Raw genomic sequence first — 15,841 nt, 5'->3', positions numbered from 1 at the left:
TGGTCATGTCGGACAATGTTGGTCTGTCTACCCCCCGCGGGAGCGGAACCTCCGGCTATGTTCAAAAGAACCTGGCGCACATGCGTCCACGCGATCACGCTGCGCCGTATCCTAAAAACACCGATTCCCTACCTCACAAGCAACGGCAACCAGACAAAGGTATTCTAGAGCATGACCGCAAGCGCGAGATCGAGGTCAAGGTGTTCGAGCTCCGCGACAAGCTAGAAGACGACGAGTAAGCTCGAAGGCGCCAAGAGAGTGTTGAGTTTGGATCGATGAGCTGACTGGCTGATTTAGGGTGGACGAGGACGAGATCGAAAAGCAATGCGATGCGCTTCGACAAAAGCTTCTCGACGAAATGAAGTCCGGTAATGGGTCCAACGGGCCCCGGCGGCAATTCAAGGGGCATCAGGTGCATGCTATGGCGGATGCGAAGTTGAAGGAAGATGAAAGAATGAGAAGAGCACTCAAAATAAGCTCAAATTATGAAGAAGGGGGTCATTGGAGGAGGCAAGAACAACGGCTGAAAGAATCCCTACGGCTGGAAGAAGAGGATACTAAGGTCAAGACAGAAGACTAGGTGTTGCGAGCGGGACTCGCGATTAACATCCGTTTAAACTGCATAGGTATATATCATGAAGGTAATAAATTTGCAAATTTCTCCATGTTGTTACCAAACTTCTCAAACCCGGTAATCATGGCGACATAGCACGCTTTCAAAGGTTTGTGCATTACTATCATAATCACCGCTATTGTTCTGTCTGTCTTTTTAAGGCTTCACCGAGCCTTTTAGTAGTGAATTTAAGGTCGGAACCCCTTAATGAGTGCATTTTCTTACTCATCTTGGCTATTGATTGGCATACAAATATATACAACGACGTATAGGGTATCAGTGTAGATTTGGCGGGGCGCGGCTAGTAAGTGGCAGCCGTTGGCACACGTCACAGGCCAACTATGCGTACCGAGAGCTACCTACCGAGCAAAGCTACCTGGCAGCATTTCTTCCTTTGTCAATCTATATCAACACAACGTACCATGGCGCGAACATCTACTCCTCTCGAGTCCGCGGGCGATTCAACAAGAGCGGAAGCTGGGGAGTTAGCCCACATTCTTAGTCGATTGCAAGACACGATTCTGCACCCTACGCCGCAGCACGAGAGACGGCTTCGTCGAAGTTCCATTGAGAGGGAGAAGCTGGCCTCGGTAAGCCTTGCATAGCCCTCCTCACGACTAGAACAATGCGTTAATTAAATCTGAATAGAACCTCGAACACGTACATGCCCGATTATTAAAGCTTGAACAGGACGCTGCGGCGACACCATTCAAGTCCAACGCGGACCCTCTCCTGGCCGAGCACCGGGAGACCCTAGAGCTTCTATTCGATAGGTTAAAGGACTTGCGCCAGGTAATTTCCTTGGCATTTAACCAGCGAGAATCCAAAGCTAACCCTGGGCAGGTCGCGGCAGATGAGGATGAGCTAGACGATGACAGCTCAGACGAGGAGGACCTTTTGGGCGGCTTCATCCCGACTCCTAGCCAAAGCGCGACTTCAACCACCGAAGACACCGATCCGCAATACACGCCACCGGCACTCGATACCGAGCCCGACTCACCCACCGCACAGGACCGCACTGCCGCAACAGGGGCCTCCTCCCCACCCCCCGCGACCAGATCAGCTCCTCCGACCGAGTCCGTTGCCGCTGCTGCGCCGGCCCCGACACAAACCAGCCAGACCCTACGGGGCCGCCACGGCGCCGAGAACACCACGCCTGCTGCTGCCGGCGCCGCTACCACCACCAGCGCGTCGCCGTCGTACTCGTCGGCGCGCGCGGCCCTCTTCGCCAACCGCCGACGGGCCGCCCCCGCGCCGCCGGAGACGTCGACGGCCACGGCCGAGGCCATCCTCGACCAGCAGCGCGCGGAGCAGGACGCGCTCTCGGCGTCCATCCTCGAGATGGCCGGTGCGCTCAAGGCCAGCTCGCACCGGTTCTCGTCGACGCTCGAGGCCGACCGGGAGGCGGTGGGCCGCGCGAGCGAGGGCATGTCCAAGACGGAGCAGAGCATGGAGGCGGCGCGCGGGCGCATGGGCACGCTGCGCAGGATGACGGAGGGCAAGGGCTGGTGGGGGCGGATGATACTGTATGCCTGGATCTACGGGCTGATGCTTGTCTTGGTCTTGCTCGTCTTTGTTTTTCCGAAACTGAGGTTTTGAGAGGGAAGAGGTAACAAACGCACTCGACGCGAGTTGGGGCTTGAAAGCTGCAGCCAGTGTATTAGTGCAAATCAGAAAGCTATATGTATATCAAATGATACCACGAATGACTCCTCAAACCCCTCCCGGGGCAATTTTGTTTTGCAGCTGCATTTCTCACAGCTGCCTTGGTGGATCAAGTGGTCCCGGACTCGGCTCGGCGCGCTCATCGCCTGACGCTTCAGTGCTTTCCTCTCCAGGCGAGATACAAATGCTCTCCGACGTGGGTGGCTTGGACTTTGGCTCGTCGCTTTCTTCAATGGCCTGGGCCGCACCTGGAGAAACCTCCCGGAACTCCTCGTCGATGTCTATTGCGATGCCACCCTCCTCATCGTCGCCGATAGAGTCCCCGTCATCATCTTCCGCAGACCCGTCTACTTCTTCTGCATCTCTATTCTCTATTTCGTGATCGATCTCCTGTGGCAGATTCCGCCTCTTCCATTCCAAGTTCAACTCCACACAATGGTCGTACGAAAACCGAAGGCGTCTGCCAACAGGCTTGCCGCCGGTCTGGAGTATCCATGTCAGCCACGCATTCCGAGATGTTGAGAAACTGAAGCTTACTGGTGGGCTGTATTGAAACAGAGACAGAGGCGTGGTTCCCTCTCGGAGAACGCGATCCTGCCAATCGATACCCGCTTTGATGCGGAAAAAGTTGACGAAGTGGTCCATCTCGAGGCGCCATTTGCCCGAACACGGACTGGGGCGATGATAGCAGGCGTTTGGATCTCCCTTTCGCCTCATGAATTTGGCCGTGAACCAATACAGATGCGGCTTTGCATCGGACTCCCACAGCTTCGCATACTTGTTAGTGGATGAAAGCTGCTAGAGGCACCTGTGGCCTGATCAACTCACTGTCAGTATGTATCGCTGCCCAAATTCGCCATCATAGGAATTGTTGCGAGTAAGATTTATCTGATATGAAAAGAACTCCCGGTCTTGATAGACATGGAACAAAGCTGGTGCGCAAGACGAAACATTAGCATCGAACCCAACTGGACCATGCTTTCTGACGCGCGGGAGTGCGCGGACAACTTACTCGGATTCACGCCCCGTTCGCCTTGCCGTCGCCCATTCTCTTTCAAATTTCTCTCACGCCTTTCTGCCCTTTCCTTGGCGAAGATGTTGCGCATGGAGTACTCCCGCTCAGGGAGCCGCTTGTTGAACACGGCAGAGAACTCGAGCCAGTCATAGTGAACAATATGGACGCGCCTATGATCTCTCAAGACTTGCTTAACTGGAAGAATCGATTCATTGTCAGCATCTACCCACAATTGAAGAGAAATGGCGATGATACCAAGGGGCACCCTTTTCTTGAACTGCTCGTGGGTGCAGAGTAGGTGAGTAACATCATCGTCGAAAGAGTCAACGAAGCGACCCTTGCGAAGAGGTATCCAACTTCGCAAGTTCTCAAGAGTGATCGACGGTGGAGGCGGTCCTGCGGTCGCTATCACACGATTCTTGAATATTTGACAAGGCATCGTGTACACTATGGCTGATGCGAAGGCGACGAGGTGAAGGAATGATGCAGGAAACATGATTGATTTCCTGGAGCTTCTGGAAATCGTATCGAATTATTAGAAGAGCGCAGGAAATCATAGCTGGTATTTATCTAAATTCGAGGCGGTGACCAGCGTGCACACACGCGGTTGGCAAACAGCGCTCACGACAAATTGGCACGCCTGCGGTCGAGCTGCTTGCGGTAATAGCTTACACAGGTTGAGGTATGTCAAAAAGAAATTCTGTATATACTAGAAAAATTCCTTCATTTCTATCATGGTATTTGCTTTTTCGAATCCTTGCTCTATCGAATGCTCTTGGAGTTTTTGACAAACGCCTCAATCTTCTCAAGACTCTGTTTCCCATCCTCTTCCACACCGCTGCTGACATCCACACCGATAACTCTGTCCGCCAGGTCACCCAGGGCCTTCACTGCTTCTGCGACATTGTCCGGGTTCAGCCCACCGGCCAGAAAAACTCTCAGATTGGAGTCCTTCTCCAGAATGGCCTTGACCTTTGATACGTCCAGCAGCTTGCCAGAACCAGCACCGGAATCGAGAAGAGGAACCGTGTGGAAGCCGCGGAGACCCAGGCCGACGTGGCCAGGCTTGAAGGCGCGGATTACAGGGACGGGGATAAGGTTGGCCCACTCGATGGGCTCATCGCCGTGGAGCTGGACAAGATCCAAGTTGTACAGCTTCTGCTTCTCCAAGACCTCGCTGAGCGGCTGGTTCTGGAAGATGCCTACAAGACGGGGCCGTGAGCTTTGTAGTCGGCTGTAAGCGCCCTGGAAGTAGTCGGCGGCGCCTGCGACAGGTACCGAAGGCTCAGGCTTGGAACTGGTTGTGCCAGTAAATGAATGCACTGCTTCCGAGATGGCGAGGGCAGTGTCACTGTCAATGCAACGCTTCGCACCGGGTACGAGACACATGCCAACAAAGTCAGCGTGCGACTCGACTGCCTTTTTGGCGGCCGCAGCGCTTCGCGTACCGCAGATCTTGACGAGGAGGGGCTGGGGCCGCTCCTTCTTGGTGGCTGGGGCCTTGCCAGAGCACAGCTCGCTGATGAAAACACTGGCGTCCGGGGCTCTCATGATGGCTTCACCAACGAGAACGGCATTTACACCGTCATTTTTGCACATGATGACATCTTCGTACGTGTTGATCCCACTCAGGGCGCAAATGATGGTGGTATCACGAACCATGCTGCGAAGACGACCAGTAGTGTCGAGATCGACGTCAAATGTCTCCAGATTTCGGTTGTTGACCCCGATTACCTTGGAGCCCAGGTTGACGGCGATTGTCATTTCGTCCGCGTTTTGAACTTCAACCAAAGGCTCCATGCCAAGAGACTGAGAATATTTGTATAGACGCTCGAGAGTTTGGACATCCAGCATCTTGACTATGAGAAGAACAGTGTCCGCACCCGCCAGACGGGCTTCGAGAATCTGATACTCATCAAAGATGAACTCCTTGCGGAGAATTGCTGGTCTGTTGGGCATGCCCTCTAGGACTTGGCGGACTGCTCGGAGATCCTCAATGCTTCCCTTGAACCACTCAGGCTCCGTCAGGACAGAGATGACACTAGCACCAGCCAGCGCGTATTTTCTAGCTTGGACAGGGGCGCGAACGTCAATGTTGAAAATGCCCTTGGACGGGGAGCCGCGCTTGATTTCAGCCATGAGGGAAACATCAAATGGAGTTTGACTGAGGCGTTTGACGAAGGGCACTGCGGGTGGAGCGGCGCCGAGGTCATACGCGGCTTGGAGGTCCTCCATTCTCTGAGACGGAATCACTCGCTGAGCCTCTACGGCCGCACGGCGGCTGGCGTAGATTTTTTGCAAAATGTTGTTGCTCTTGGAAGGGGCCGGCGAAGCCTCGTTCGCGGTTTCCGACGCGGCCTGTAGACGGTTGTTGTCCTCCCAAGTACCTCCCTGCATCTGTAAAAAGTTTCGAATCATGGTGCGTCCATTTTCAGTCAGGATGCTTTCAGGGTGGAACTGCACGGCTTCCATCGTGTACTCCTTGTGGCGGACGCCCTGGATAATGCCGCGGCTGCCATCAGGTTTGGCGACCCAGGAAGTGACCTCGAGACATTCGGGAAGGGTTACGGGAGATCCGGCGAGCGAGTGGTATCTTGTGATGGGAATCTCCTGCTCTAGACCCTTGAAGACACCCTTGGCGTCGTGACTCAAGGGCGAAGTCTTGCCATGCAACCATTCTCCAGCTGAGTTTACCTCGCCACCATAGACGTCAAAGATACATTGGCTATCGACATTAGTGAGTTGGAATCAATAGGATAGGCTCTGAGATATCCTTACAGGCCCATGCAGACACCAAAGATGGGAATCTTGCCTGCAAAGTGACGAATAGCATCTCGGCTGATACCCGAATCCGTGGTGGGATGACCCGGACCGGGACTGATGATAAGCTGGCTGGGCTTCTTTTCAATGAGCTCTTCTAGGGTGACCTTGTCGTTTCGAATAACGTGGACAGTAGCACCCTCCAACGTTAGATATTGATAGATGTTCCAGGTGAAAGAGTCATAGTTGTCGATGAGGATCAGGTTGTTTGCCGTTGGGATTGGTGGTGAGAATTTGACCTCGCGAGGAGAATGGTCAATAATGTCGGGAAAAGGCATCTTGATCGTGCCAGAAACCACGGCTTGGTCGGTGTAAACCAGAATTAGATGAGCTGAGGTGTGTGTCACTTCACAATGATAACGGCATTTCTTTGCCATCGGCAGACGTACGGTGTTGACTATTCGGTCACACTGTACAGATCCATGGAGCTGTCTGCGGCGTTACAGTGCGGGAAACGGCGCTCTGACTAATGGCGCCGATTTAGCAGTTGGCAGGGATCCTCAACGCTTGGGCGCAAGAGCCAGGAGAGCTCGGTGAAAGTCGCCGCGGAACGTTAGTCCTGCATCCTAATTATTTAAGCGGCTAAAAGAATATTCTTATGACCCTACCGGTAATTGATTTTTTCTATCAAAAATAAATAAATAAAAGTGCGTGCTGTAGCGAGTGAGGGAGCGCAGCGACTGATTGTCCACCGACCGTTTGGTGAATGCCAGGCGCCGAAGCCGCTTGCTGCTGTACAAGCCGCAAGGCTCAGGCTCTGCAGCCCGGCTGATTCTCGGCTTGTCATAATGTACATAGCTCCAAAAAAAAGTTGGCCCACCAAGCTGTGTGGTGAGCTCTTGTTGTACCTGGAGATCGCGGTTCAGGCGCGTACATACATCTAAAAGCACCCTCATAATATCGGCGCAAGGTGATGTGTTATCTGCCACTGCCACCGCATTGAGGACAGTGGCGATGGCTCCCTTGTCAGATCGCATCTATTTCCCTTCCCTGGAGGAGTGTCTTTCAGGGGAAAAGGTGCTTCTGTAAGCTCTCGCGTCTGCTTGCTTGCCGCACACATTTGATGCTAACCCTTCGAACACAGGTCATGGAAGCTTGTCGCAACCGCGCTTTCGGACAACACTGGACGTCTCCAGCGAAGCAGCGCGCTCTCTGAATTCTTTTCCGACGAATATGTACACGGGCTGCTGAAAAATCCCATTGCCGCCTTCTCACCTCCCGATGACGCCTCTGGCAAAGATTTCGAGACCAAGACCGCGCCCATCAACGTCACCTCTGCCTCGACCCAGAAGCTCGACATACAAGTCTTGAAAGATGATGCCAAATGGCTGAGCAAAAACGCTAAAACCAACCTAGTCGCAGCGCTGCGAATTGTCATTGTTGAGCACCAGTCTCGTCCATCGCGCCATCTTGTCGGGCCGCTTTCATCGCAAGATGCCACCAATCTACATGAAGCTGCCGGTCTAAAGGATGGCCAGAGTGCATCATTCTTATCAGATCTGGGCTCAGCAGCGGCCCTCGATACCGATGAATTATCTGCCGAGTTCGAGAAGCAAGACTCCCGCCGCACTCGCCTTTTCGAAACCCTCCTCAGCGAACGCCGACACTTTATGATGGCCATCGATCACGTCAACTCGATAAAACTATACGGGCGGCTGCCGATTTCTGCGCAAAATAACGACGATATTGGTGAATTATTCAAGCTCAACACGCGATCTACCAAGGAACAAATCGAGGCTCTGCTTCCTGCCTACTTCAGGGTCCTCACCGATTGCACTGGGCGGATTGAATCTGGCCTGCTTTCGACTACCGACGACGCTTTGCTTTCTAATGAAAAAACTGAAATTGAATGGCTACGAACATTGTTCACAGAAATTGTTCATGCACTCTCCGTCATCTTTCAGCTTGTGGATAGTCTGGGAGATGACTTTGCTCCGCCGAGCTCTGTAACTCAATGGTTCTCCCTAATGGAGATGTACAATTTTTTTGATTCTGTACAGCCAATCCACGAGGGCATAGCCGAGCTGATAGCGCCACTCAGAACGCTTGCCACTGCCGTTTCAGTCATCATGCTGAAGCCCAAACGCTCAATCAGCTATTTGAACGAAAAGGACGAGGATTCCGGGCAGCCTGACGACACCTTTGATTCATACTTGCTGTCCTCAGAAGTCCTCGAGCAAATCCACAAGTCCATTCTCAATGCAGCGAACATGGATATCGCAAGCGCGACTCCCGCTATCTTCACTTGGGCTCTGCTCCTACACAGGCTCAATGCCTCCTACCACAACCGCACCGAGAAGAGAGATAACCTGTTGCAGCAGACTGCCAGAGAGAGGTTCGAGTCCGGAGAGGTCACGCGCCCAAGCCTCGGTCGACGCAACTCGGCTGGCAGTCTCTTCTCAATCGAATCAACCAAGTTCGATAGCTTTTTGGAGAATGCCACTACTCCACGGGATGCGCAATTCGTGGAGCAACTCGCGACCGGCGTCACTACTGGAGGAAGAGTGTTCAATGCCATGAGCGACATGGCACGTGCACTTGGGCCGAGCATCTCAGGCTGTGCATCTCCTCTGCTGAGCTCGCGCATCCGAATCGTCTTTGCGGATGTCCTCAAAATTAGCTATGGATATGTTGGCTATCAAGCCGATAGCCTGACATGCCTGTTTAGCTTACTGTCACCTGGCCGTGGTTATTGGGATCTGTCCTCGGTCCAAAACCTTCGCGCCTCTGGCGATACGGTGTCATCGTTTATTAATGACGATATTCTTATGCAATGGTACTTTCAACAAGCTGTGGATCGATTCCCGTACGAGTTTTTGCCGTTTATATCGCTCTGCAAGAGTCTCTGCACTGTCACTGGCGAGGTCGATGACCAACGATACTCGGACGTTCTGAACCTTCTACGCAATACATCTACTCTGACCCTGGAGCTGCCGAAGGGCTTCCAAGAATATGAACTGGTACATGAGGACGAGAATACGAATTCCTTTTCCCTTACGGAGGAAATCCCCCTCATCACACTCTCATCTTCCTGGAAAAAGAGGCAGATGGACGATGACGCATATCGTCTTCCTCGGGGCACTCAAGGGCGTTTTATTACGGATAGTGGACGGCTGGTGCTTGTTGAGTACCGGCACTCGGCTCTTTCCTTGCTAGGTCGCCGGCTGGAAATCTATCTCATGAAGGAAGGATATCAATGCCAATTCGAATCATTGCAACCCCATGACATTGCCGAAGTCGTTGAGCTCTTCGCTATACTGATCCGGATGGAGTACTTGAAGCTGGCTGGCAACCCCGATGCGTTAATACACAAAGATGACGATATCCTTTCTGAGGCTAGCAAGCACATCAGTGGCGGCAAGGATATCGTTACTATCGTTTGCGATACTATGGACTACTTCATGCAAGAAGAGCTGGCAATGACGGAAGAGTCTGCCATCAATGTTATTACGGCTTGCATAAAGTTCTTGGATGCGATTCTGCCCGTTCAACCCAGCAGGGTATGGTCATACCTTGCCCGCAGTGAGCTGCTGAGCTCCGAAGCGAGAGCCGGGAAACTCTCCAAGCTGACTGGCAGCCTTGACCTGGTATCTGAGCGTCTGGACTTTTTGAATTCGGCGCTATTCTTCTTCTCCAATGTTGTTGATACTGCACTCGCATCTGGGGTGCAACGGCAAGCTGGAAACAAGTCGCGCGGTCGACAACAAGAAATTAACCCATGGCTCGGCACTTCAGATAAAGTGCTTTCTAAAGTGGCCTTGGCCGTAGCCAATGCTTCTGTTGATATCTTCGAAAACACCTCTACATGGCAATTCGATGCGGAGATAAGCCGTATCTCTCTGCTCAACAGCGTTGTGCCCTTGCTGAACAAGATCATCCACCACAGCTACAGTATGGGCAAGTCAAGCGAGTCCGACAATCTAACGAGTTGTTTACGGCCAGCGGCCAGTTACGTCATCGACTGCTTTCTTTCGCCATCCAGTGGCACGCTGAGGTTTCAGCCACTTCTGTATTCTTTCATCTCCGCCCTTCTCACCCCCGAGTCCACGTTGTACCCTTCAAGACTGAACCTTGTCCGTAACGAGGTAGAATCGGCTCTCACGTTTGCCACTTCTCTTCTCCGGGCTGCTAACTTTGTCGAACGATCTTCTACAATGCTGGAAAGCTATCTCTTCAAGAGCTCGACTTTATTGGCTCGCCTGTGCGCAGTCTCCGATCTCTTCCGTACGCCCATCTTGTCTCTCCTCCAGGCGCTCGTCTCGAATGCGGGTCAAGGCTCCAGTGAACCTCCCTCGCTGCTGGGATATCTCGGACCTGGGGTATCAAAGTCCTTCATCACTTTGCTCTCTCGGCTAGGCCAGCCATATGCCCTGCAAACAGATGTTGAAACAATCTGGAAGTTCTTCTCCTCGATATTGCGGAACCGCCAGCAATGGATGTCTAACTGCCTTCTTACTGGCCAAACGCCACGAGAAGCGATGGCTAAGGACAGCAAAACAAAGGACATTTCAGACGACTCGGTCTTTGCAACTGCCTTGTCCAAGCTGAAGAAGATCGATGACTTGGAAACTTCAGAGGCCCTTGCGATTTTGGACTTCGTTGCATCAGCCCAAAACTACTGGCCATGGACCGTATTCACATTGCAGAAGGACACGTCGTACATGGAAGGGTTACGCTCATATGCGCGCGCGCTGAAACCGTCCCATCTTGTCATGAAGTCGGATAGTATTCGCGCCGCTCGTGAGGCTAGGCTAGCTGCGTACATTGCCGAAACATTTGCAATGCAGCTTTACCATTCAAGACACTTGGGAAGTGCTGAGGAACTGGCTAAGAGTCTAGTCAATCACCTGGATTACTACCTGCGCGATGGCGTTGAGGTAGCTGGCTACAACAAGTCGCTGCACAACAATTTTGCAAAGAACTTTGCAAACAAGTACTTCGGCTGCTCAGTCGATAACTTCAAGCGAACGCCTTTGGCGCCAGGTCATCTCGGATCTGACTACTACTACGACCTAGAGCAGGCGGACACAATGCTACGATTCGACCCTGGATGGCTCGGACGCAAAGCAAATGGGTTCAAGAATGAAATGGAACTTGCAAATGCGAACTTGTCACTAGTCGATGCCCAGATCGCCCTGTTTCACTCATGGGAATTCCTGCTCGTTGAGCTTAGCACTTGCCTGCCTGGTAACGAGACCATCGGCAAGCAAATGCTGCAAGTCTCACAACAATGTCTCAACGCCAACCAAAACGTCCCTGGACCAGAAAGCATCTTCTTGAAGCTCGTGCAGGAGCGTGCTAATCTGGCACTTATCCTCGTGCAGCGCCTAGCAAAGTCCAAACTGCCCGTTCAAGACGTCAACCAGATGCTAACTACACTGGTTGGTACCATGAGCGGTGTAGATGAACCATTCGCCAGCAGCTCCATTGGGTACTACCGAGTCCTGCTGAAGGCACTGTTTGTTACCCTCCGCGCATATCACGTCGGCGGAGAGAAGAGGGAACGCAGCGAACAGCATGATGACCCTGAGCCGCCTGTGAAACTCGGTGGATCCGCTGTGTCGGTCACCCAAACAGTATTGAGTCTGCTGGATATCGTCGTCGGGCGTGGTTTCCGTACACTTGTCAGCCTGATTCACGATGGCGATGCCGAGGTGTATCCGGAAGATTTGGGCTTGCTCACAGCGATCATGCAGGCTGCCTTGTCGCTGCCTACGATTGAGCAGTCCCAGACCCAGGTTCTCAACATTATGGCGACTCATGAGGTTGTCAATGCCGCATCATCGCTCTATTCGTGGGCTGATCAACTGGCCATCCATGGCGACCCCGTGTATGGCGAGCTAGCGATCATGTTCCTACTTCAGCTGTCGAATTTGCCGCTTATCGGAGAGCAACTCGCCTGCGACGGCATCCTCAGCAACCTTCTTTCTGCCAAGATCACAAAGGTGATGCTTAAGACGAATATCTCTCCCACTTCAGATGCACCGATCGCGCAACGTTGCTACACAATATGGGTCAAAGGCCTTTTGCCACTGATGATCAACCTGCTTACTTCGCTTGGCGTCGCGGTGGCACCCGAGATCACGTATGTGCTGAACCAATTCTCGCACTTGCTGAATGCGAGCGTGGACCGATTTGAAGCCCCCGGGACCAACCGGACAATAGCGAAGGGCGCGATCCAACACATCACCTTGCTCAGCACGTCTGAGATTCATTCGCTGGCTCTCATCACGCGCGTCCTCAAGGCACTGCGCGCGACCAACGCGCGGGACATTGGCACTGTTCAATGGGACGCCAGCGGCCTGCTCGAAAACGTCGACTACTGGCTGGCGAGCCGGCGACTGCTCAAGGAGAGGCTCCTGCCGCTCGGCCAGCGCGAGATGGAGTGGCGAACGACGAAGGTGGGCGCGGGGGCCAACGAGAATGTGCTCGAGGCCAAGGTTGTCTCACAACTGGAGGTTGTTCGGGACATCTTGGCTGACGAACTGGAGTAGGCGGGAAAAACCGCGGTGGAGTCGTTTGTTCTTTCTTTGGACTTTGTCTTTTTTTGCTTGTGGACGCAAGAGCCGAAAAGATGCAGTTGGCAGTGTTGATTATGGCGTTGGCTGTTGGGAATCTCCGCGCAGTGTTGTATGCATTATAAGAGAGCGGAAACCAGACATAGTAAACAATATTTGGATCATGGGATTTTATGAATAATATCACAAAGGAATAGACACGCTGTTCACCCGGAGTGATTGCTGCCAGAGAATGTGGTGCCTGACTGCAAGTTATAGATGTGAGAAGGTCATGTTCAATAGTACTTAGCGGTAGTTACCGCCAGAGTACGACTATCGTCGGTGATTTTGTAAAATTACAGTATGTGTTTCGGCATGGCCCTTTATGGTTTCCGGCACTGGTCACCATTGCCAGTGTTCCAAAAACCCCGTTGCTCCTTTATCCTCTCCAGGAGCACTTCCCTCATGATGATACACTTGCCGGCCGCCAACCGGGCAACAGGCTCTCGTAATGCCATTTATTCCTACAAGCCGATCCCACGCCCCCTGTGATGTCCCCCTCTTTTTCTTTCGTATTATATTCAAAAGTTGTCCTGGACGGAACCGCCCGTCGTTTAGTTCTGCTGCATCTGCTGCGACAGCTGAGCGTTGTGCTCCTGGAAGCGGTCGCTGACGCGCTGCTGGGTGGCCATCCACTTGAGCACGCAGCGGTTGATGCAGCCGTTCTCGCGGGAGGAGAGCGCCTTGGAGGTGAAGTCGTCGACGCACGAGGTGAAGCAGTGGTCGACAAGGCCGCCGAAAGCCTGCGGACGCGGTTAGCACTCCTTTTCTTTCTCCCTCCTGGCCCCTCGGGGGTTGATGGTGTTCAGACGTACGCCCATGAATTCCTTGACCTGGCGCTTCTGCATGCGCTGCTCCAGGGTGCGCTGCTCGGATGCGGAAAGCCTGTTTCGCTGGTTGTTAGCGTTCCCTTTTTTTTTTGCGGTCCGATCCTGTTGTCGCGTCGCATCGGCTGTCCTCGCGGCAAGGGGAATTCGCGGACGGGAAGACGTACATGTCCATTTTGGCGGGTTGAAAAGCGGAAAATGAGGGAAACGTTAGTTGGGAGAGCTGTGGTGGTGCTGGGCTGCTTGTTTGTAGAGATGACGCTGGGGATGAGATTTCGCAGAACGGCAACTTTACGTTAGCCAGGTTCGTTATCGGGAGGTTGCGCTTATCGATAAGCCAAAAGTGGAAGTATGAACAGAGAGCCGGTCCTCAGCGTAACGAAGCAGCGAAAAAAGAAAAAAAAAGGGGAACCATACAAAGTATGCGATAAAGAGTCTGGTATATAAATCTACGATAAAATTGGCATTTCTTATTCAGCTGTTGGTGGTGCACTCGGCCGACATCGCGAAACTTGACACAGATATGGAGGGAACGAAGCGGGTAGGCATTTCGATAAAATGCGATCTCATTGATAGAAGCTAAACTGGCCACCCGTGTCTTGCTAGATGAGTACACGGCTAAAACAGACAAGGAAAAAAAAGACCAAACAATACTATGGAGAGATGAAACACTTGACAGATGATCTCTCAATGGCCAGAAGCGAGGTGTGTAAGTAAACGCGGTAGCGGTCGTGACCCCTACCTGCGATTTACTTAGTATCTAGGCCAGGGAGGGTAGGCCAACCAGGACCTGGCCTCCTTATGCTTGGTGCTGCAGCGGGAGCAGACGACTTCGTGCTCGGTGAACGGGGTTGCCTGCTTGGTCTTGCCAAGGAGGAAGTCCTTCATGAAGTCGACTGAGTGGATGCCAGCATAGAGAGCGTTGTGGACAAAGTCGTCCATGCCCGAGTGCTTGCCGCAGCCGGCGCACTGGGAGCGGTCCTGGAGGAAGTTGGAGCCTTTGAGCGTGAGCTCGCTGGCTGTGGACGGCAAGTCATGTCAGCTACTTCTTCTTCGTCGCCGCGCGTCCCGTGCACTGGGGGTATGCAAATGGGTGAAGGGGGTATGGGTATTCTTACGATCCATCTCCAGCATGTTGGCAATGTGGGCATGCTCGGTCTCGGAGAGAACCCAGTTGTAAAGCGTGGTGCCTTCAAAGTCGAAGACCTCGGATGGGGCAGGTTCATCCATGGGAATGTTATGCATGGGAAGAGCGAGAGCCATGGTGAGATGCTTGTTAGGGTTTGTTTGTAAATAGAGCGTGTAGAATTGCTTGCTTGCAGGATCGTGTTGTTGATGAGAAAAAAGAAGACGCCGGGAAAGGGGGAGAGCAGCTGTTAAATAGTCGAGAGATGTCCCATCCTCGTGACTGTTGAGAAGAAGTAGGCAGGTACTTTGCAAGCACCATAGCTTCCAACCACGTACAGCTTCAAAGTCTAGGCACTTCTCTCTAGTGTACTCGTGAAAGTACTCTGGCTCAAGCCGGAAGTTGGGGATGACTTCATGTCCGGCACTTGACACCCCTGCGGATTTGGCTGCCAGCTTGCTCCTTCTCTTCAGTCAAAGGCATGATACGTACCCAATCATTCAGATAGGAAATTGTATTATTGATAGATAAGCATCAGAGCCGAAACATGATCTCCAACATTGTGCGTCCGATATCAGACTATCGATGCAGGATCCGAGACATGCTGTCGATGATGTCTCTAGTAGCAGATCATGAAGATCGTCCCGGAACCCCATCTTTCAGCCTCTGCGGCAGCTACGCCTCCAACTCTTTGTGATTGGGACCTGTGACTCCGTTTGGATCTAATCTTTTTTGACGTGGATAGTCTCTCAGTCGAAGCCGCCGGGCGAGCGCCTGGTCCACCACCGATTTTTGAGGTCATATTGAGCGTACGGCCCGGGGCTACTTCTCGTTGCATCGGACAGTCCTACTTTTAGGCAATATGGATAGAGTAAACATGTCGATCATTGACGGCATGGCATGAATCATATTGTAATTATCCAATATTTTATGTAGGTCTCGGAACAAATTGATAGAAAATAGAAAGCGGCTATTGCCGTGCGACGAATACGATGGAGAGACCAGTTATGGTGCGTGATGGCTGGCAAAGAAAGCTGCAAGTCTACCATGTAGGCATTTTCAGCCAGCCTCTGTCCGTCTTGAGATGCGGCACTTGCCGCTCTTTCTACTGTCTAAGACGTGCAGGGCTGCACATCCATATCGCTGCACATCCATATCGCTGCACATCCATATCGCTGCAGCCAACTTAATACACTGCTAATGCGGGGAAGAAAAAAA

At 52.6% G+C, this 15,841-nt stretch overlaps 7 protein-coding genes across 7 annotated transcripts; 3 read left to right on the top strand and 4 right to left on the bottom strand.

The window, feature by feature from the left end:
- Positions 1-5: 5 nt before the first annotated feature.
- ISF_01908 (pre-mRNA splicing factor CWC21) lies at positions 6-580 on the top strand (the record flags this gene model as incomplete). The annotated part of the gene is made up of 2 exons (XM_018845515.1): positions 6-235; positions 298-580. 2 exons carry the CDS (start codon positions 6-8, stop codon positions 578-580), a joined length of 513 nt encoding a protein of 170 aa, XP_018707238.1.
- A 455-nt stretch (positions 581-1,035) lies between these two features.
- On the top strand, positions 1,036-2,212 carry ISF_01907 (hypothetical protein; the record flags this gene model as incomplete). The annotated part of the gene is made up of 3 exons (XM_018845514.1): positions 1,036-1,203; positions 1,262-1,405; positions 1,457-2,212. 3 exons carry the CDS (start codon positions 1,036-1,038, stop codon positions 2,210-2,212), a joined length of 1,068 nt encoding a protein of 355 aa, XP_018707237.1.
- Positions 2,213-2,368: 156 nt separating this feature from the next.
- ISF_01906 (hypothetical protein) lies at positions 2,369-2,923 on the bottom strand (the record flags this gene model as incomplete). Its single annotated transcript, XM_018845513.1, has 2 exons — positions 2,369-2,761; positions 2,816-2,923. The coding sequence occupies 2 exons, from the start codon at positions 2,921-2,923 to the stop codon at positions 2,369-2,371; spliced, it is 501 nt and encodes a 166-aa protein (XP_018707236.1).
- A 1,132-nt stretch (positions 2,924-4,055) lies between these two features.
- Positions 4,056-6,391, bottom strand: ISF_01905 (anthranilate synthase component II; the record flags this gene model as incomplete). The annotated part of the gene is made up of 2 exons (XM_018845512.1): positions 4,056-6,018; positions 6,072-6,391. 2 exons carry the CDS (start codon positions 6,389-6,391, stop codon positions 4,056-4,058), a joined length of 2,283 nt encoding a protein of 760 aa, XP_018707235.1.
- A 676-nt stretch (positions 6,392-7,067) lies between these two features.
- On the top strand, positions 7,068-12,607 carry ISF_01904 (Nucleoporin; the record flags this gene model as incomplete). Its single annotated transcript, XM_018845511.1, has 2 exons — positions 7,068-7,138; positions 7,198-12,607. 2 exons carry the CDS (start codon positions 7,068-7,070, stop codon positions 12,605-12,607), a joined length of 5,481 nt encoding a protein of 1,826 aa, XP_018707234.1.
- A 617-nt stretch (positions 12,608-13,224) lies between these two features.
- On the bottom strand, positions 13,225-13,672 carry ISF_01903 (mitochondrial import inner membrane translocase subunit tim9; the record flags this gene model as incomplete). The annotated part of the gene is made up of 3 exons (XM_018845510.1): positions 13,225-13,413; positions 13,486-13,555; positions 13,665-13,672. The coding sequence occupies 3 exons, from the start codon at positions 13,670-13,672 to the stop codon at positions 13,225-13,227; spliced, it is 267 nt and encodes an 88-aa protein (XP_018707233.1).
- A 578-nt stretch (positions 13,673-14,250) lies between these two features.
- ISF_01902 (RNA binding protein) lies at positions 14,251-14,760 on the bottom strand (the record flags this gene model as incomplete). Its single annotated transcript, XM_018845509.1, has 2 exons — positions 14,251-14,516; positions 14,616-14,760. 2 exons carry the CDS (start codon positions 14,758-14,760, stop codon positions 14,251-14,253), a joined length of 411 nt encoding a protein of 136 aa, XP_018707232.1.
- Positions 14,761-15,841: the final 1,081 nt, after the last annotated feature.

This window comes from Cordyceps fumosorosea, assembly GCF_001636725.1.
Source record: "Cordyceps fumosorosea ARSEF 2679 chromosome Unknown scaffold_3, whole genome shotgun sequence".
In the NCBI taxonomy this organism is placed as follows: domain Eukaryota; kingdom Fungi; phylum Ascomycota; class Sordariomycetes; order Hypocreales; family Cordycipitaceae; genus Cordyceps; species Cordyceps fumosorosea.
The sequence above is the reverse complement of the archived record's forward strand: the minus strand, read 5'-3'. Positions and strand labels throughout refer to the sequence as shown.